This window comes from Aplysia californica, unplaced genomic scaffold, assembly GCF_000002075.1.
Source record: "Aplysia californica isolate F4 #8 unplaced genomic scaffold, AplCal3.0 scaffold00007, whole genome shotgun sequence".
Taxonomy (NCBI): domain Eukaryota; kingdom Metazoa; phylum Mollusca; class Gastropoda; order Aplysiida; family Aplysiidae; genus Aplysia; species Aplysia californica.
In genome coordinates, this window is record NW_004797277.1 from 428186 (window position 1) to 432125 (window position 3940).

The 3940-nt window shown below is 38.5% G+C and overlaps 1 protein-coding gene across 1 annotated transcript in view; it reads right to left on the bottom strand.

The window, feature by feature from the left end:
* Positions 1–3602, bottom strand: part of LOC118477544 — a gene marked incomplete at its 3' end in the record, with an annotated part of 22058 nt that extends 18456 nt beyond the window's left edge. The window contains 1 exon segment of the mRNA XM_035969270.1: positions 3431–3602. Within this exon segment, the coding sequence (XP_035825163.1) occupies positions 3431–3591 (161 nt within the window).
* Positions 3603–3940: the final 338 nt, after the last annotated feature.

Here is a 3940-nt window from a genome sequence, read left to right on the forward strand (position 1 = left end):
TCCCTACCCTGGGCTAACTTCTTCATATTTTTCAAATGTTTTTCCACTTTTCTGTTCATCATTCTCTGCGACTTTTCTACAGGTTCCACATGGTCTTCCCTTGATCTTTTAAGCTGTTGACTCCAAATTAAAACGTTTTTGATATGTAGCTGCCTGATTTCCAAATGGTATGCTCAGTCCAATCCATCTCCACTATTTTCTTCTGTGTGAAAATTTTCTGGTCATAACTTCCTCATTGGTGACTCTGTCTGTCCATCTGATCCTGAGGAACTTCCTCAGGCACGTGTTGATGACAACCTGGATCCTCCAGAACTTTGTAAAGAGTGCTTTAGAAGAGCGCAGCCCAGCTGCACCACCAAACAATCCACAAGGGGCGTGCAAGCCAAGGAGTTTCTGCTCACATCTGTGGACATGCTTCTGAAGGTTCCCACTCACTATTGCCAGCAAAGCTCTGGAAAACTGTATCTTGATCCCTGATTCTGTAATCTGTCGGAGCTTGAAACCGCCTGCACTGGTCAGGAACAATCTGCCTTTTATGTCAGGCTACTCAAATATGTGCAAGATGAAAAGAACATGTCGATCTATGAGTTTTAAAAAAATCAATGTGAATTGTGCCTGAGTTTTGAGTTTTGACAGCGTCAGCCAGACTAAGTGGGTATCTCACATGTCAGAAAAGAACATGACAAAGAAAGGGCACGCCATGGATAAAACCTTTGCTCTTAGGCAAGAAGACCTTGTGATGATTTGCCTGAATCTTCAGGGTGTACTTTTGTCATTGTCTATTAATTCACCCAGCTCTTGTTACAGAAACATGCACATCATCTTCAATGCAACCTCGTATGGTGCCATCTTTAACTTATGAACAAAAGGCACAAGGTGGATCGATTGCAAACGAATTCACAAGTTGTTTGATGGACTTTTTTAACGTGCACAAATGCATAGAAGGTTATAACAATATGTTATTATACAGCTACGGGTGCTGCGTGTGTGTGTGTGTGTGTGTGTGTGTGTGTGTGTGTGTGTGTGTGTGTGTGTGTGCGTGTGTGTGTATGTGTATTGTGTGTATTTGTGAGTGTGTGTGTGTGTGTGTTTGTGTGTGTGTGTGTGTGTGTGAGTGTGTATGTGTGTGTGTGTGTGTGTGTGTGTATCAGCACAAAATTGCATCTATTTCTAATACCGTGGGTGCCTTTTCCATTAATGCAAACACCGAAATTGAATACAAAATATTATTAGAGGCCACACTCATATGCAAGTAGAAAGTATGCACGGCGTAATTGAGCGGCGGCTTTCAATAAAAGACATTTTCAGAACTGCAATTTTTATAATTATATTAAAAAAAGACCCTATAAAGTGAAATTTGTGGATCACATTTTCCTCCATGATTTTTACCAAAATTGCAGTTCACAAAACTGTCAGATCGGGTAGACAAAAAGAAGAGCAAACTGTTAGTGCAGTATGAAGCCTCTGATATACATAAGGAGAAATTCTTTGCAGACGAAGAGTGGGAGAGTTTTCTATAGTCCAGAGACTAGAAAAACTTAACAAACAGTTCCCCACCACTGTATCATTCTTCTGATTAACGGCAAAAAGTAATTTTCAGGATCTGAGAGACAAAAAGGGTAAGATAATGAAAGATGATCATTCAGTCCTTCAGGGGGTATAGAATTCTGACATAAATCAAGTTCTCAATCCATCCACCACCCCCTCCACAAAGGAAATACACTTACTTACAATTGGAGAAAGAAGGATAGAAAGAGAGAAAGCACGCAAATGAAGGAGTATCATTTCATAAATTACATACAATATCCCATTCATGTAAGAGTGAGAGATGTTTATAGTGGTAAAATAATGAATAGCTTTCTGTCTCACTCAATCTGTAATTTCATTCTCAGTTTTAAATTGGTCTTTTAAAATCTTTCTTATAACAGTATTTCGTGCTTTCATATATTTTTAAACATACCAGGGCCTCAAATAAGAGAAAACACAACGCCTAATAACCGTGAATACAACACCGCGTTCCCAAAAGCCTACTGATGAAATCGTGAATTCCACACAGATTCACGACCGCATCAGGCGAGATTTGAATATGAAAATCGTGAATCCCACACTTTTTCGAAAAAATTACCATATACGGTAAAAAATGTACTTCAGTATTATTTCTAAAAGGTAATTGAATAGATTTATCCATTTAGTTTATTTCTTGGACGCCAAATGACGGAGAAAATCAGTTTTTTCCCTCTCCTGTAAAATTTGCTTCGTGTGGAATTCACGATTTCATCAGGCGACCGACGATATCTATTTAATTAATAATTAATTAATAATTGCATTTATATAGCGCATATCCTTGCTCAAGAGCTTGTGGTGGCCAAATGTTGCTATTCTAGAGGCTTTTTAATGGCTGCATCGATCGACATGCGGTTTTCGCCATAAGATTCTTTAAAATATTCTCCAGACCATGACACCCTTGGGGGGTTTTTTCAGTTTTGATACAGTTTTGCTGAAAAAGCTAAATTTCTTTATTTCGCGGATCGCTTTTGTAGGCCGACGCTTCTGTCTCTGTAATTTTAGAAAACCCGGAAGTGATATTTAGCGAGGCGCATTTTGTTTTGAGAGTATAGATTTAGACCTTCTAATTTTTTGCATCTCTCAAGATTTATTGCCCCATTCCAGTAGAGTGTAAATATAGTAGGCCAATTACTTTTAGTTGATATTAAAGCACCGATCATTCTTTCATCGAAAGGGGGCCCAGCTAGTATTATCTATTTCACAATAACCCCGTGAAATGGTTCAGCTACTCTTTTTGGAATATTGCATTCCGAGATTAATCAAGTTTCTCGACAAGAGGCTTGAGAGGCAATGCTGTACGAAGAAAGTATAATTTTACGAAGTTCTAAACTTTTTTTCAACGAAGACCATTTGACTGCTGCTAATGAGGACTTGCTTTTTTATCTTCTTTAAAAACTGAGCACGATACCACAGCAAAAATGAGGCTAACGATGTTGATAATATACACTTTTACTGGGAACTGGTTAGAAGGCAAATCAAAGAATTGTGAAAAATTATTAAAACTGACTAATTGAAAACTGAATAAATCATACGTCTATTAAAAGTGAATAGACAAAAATAAACCAAAGGGATCAACTGTTAGCGAAAGGCAGCAGATAAATTATAGAGAGATTGGGAGCTAACTGACTGTACAAAGAAGTCATGTTAGAGGGGCAAAAAAAATATGGGGAAGTTGAAGAGGGGCTTTCAGGGCGGGGGGGGGGATTGAGTAAGAGATGAAAATACCAAAGCAGGAATGTAGATGTAAAGAGAAATACACATTTATTATGAGCTGCAAACATTCACTAGACACATAAAAGGGGTGGCACAGACAGAAAAGGACCGACATCCGACAGACTTACTGAACTACACAGACCAGACTTACTGAACGACACAGGATGTGACAAGGCCCACCCTTGGGTCACCCGTCGTGTTGGAAACAGGACAGTTGCCACTGTCCGTCACGATCATGCGCAGAATGCTCAGTTGTCTGAAGACGAGCGTGAGCTGGTGACCTTCAGTACATTGCGATGTCAGGTTCTTCATGCAGGCTTTTATTTTCGAGTATTGACTGGAAGAGCAATGAAAGAGCGTGCTTAAACATGACTGAAACAAACGCAACCTGCTAGTGGGGCACATCTGTAATACGTCAACTATTTGAAATTCTTTTGGAAGCGAATATACATCTTACAATTTGATGAAATATTTGTTGTCAGGGGCAATTTTGAATAACAAATTGAAGATGTAATATTTTGTTAGATTTTTAAAGCTTTTTTTTAAAAACACTTTACAGTCATGTTCGCTCGCTGTATGCATTTATCTACGTTGCTATCTGAAAGTAGAAAGTGGTGATTTTCCATGAAAAAAGAGAATATCTTTTCTTTTAAAATGGTGT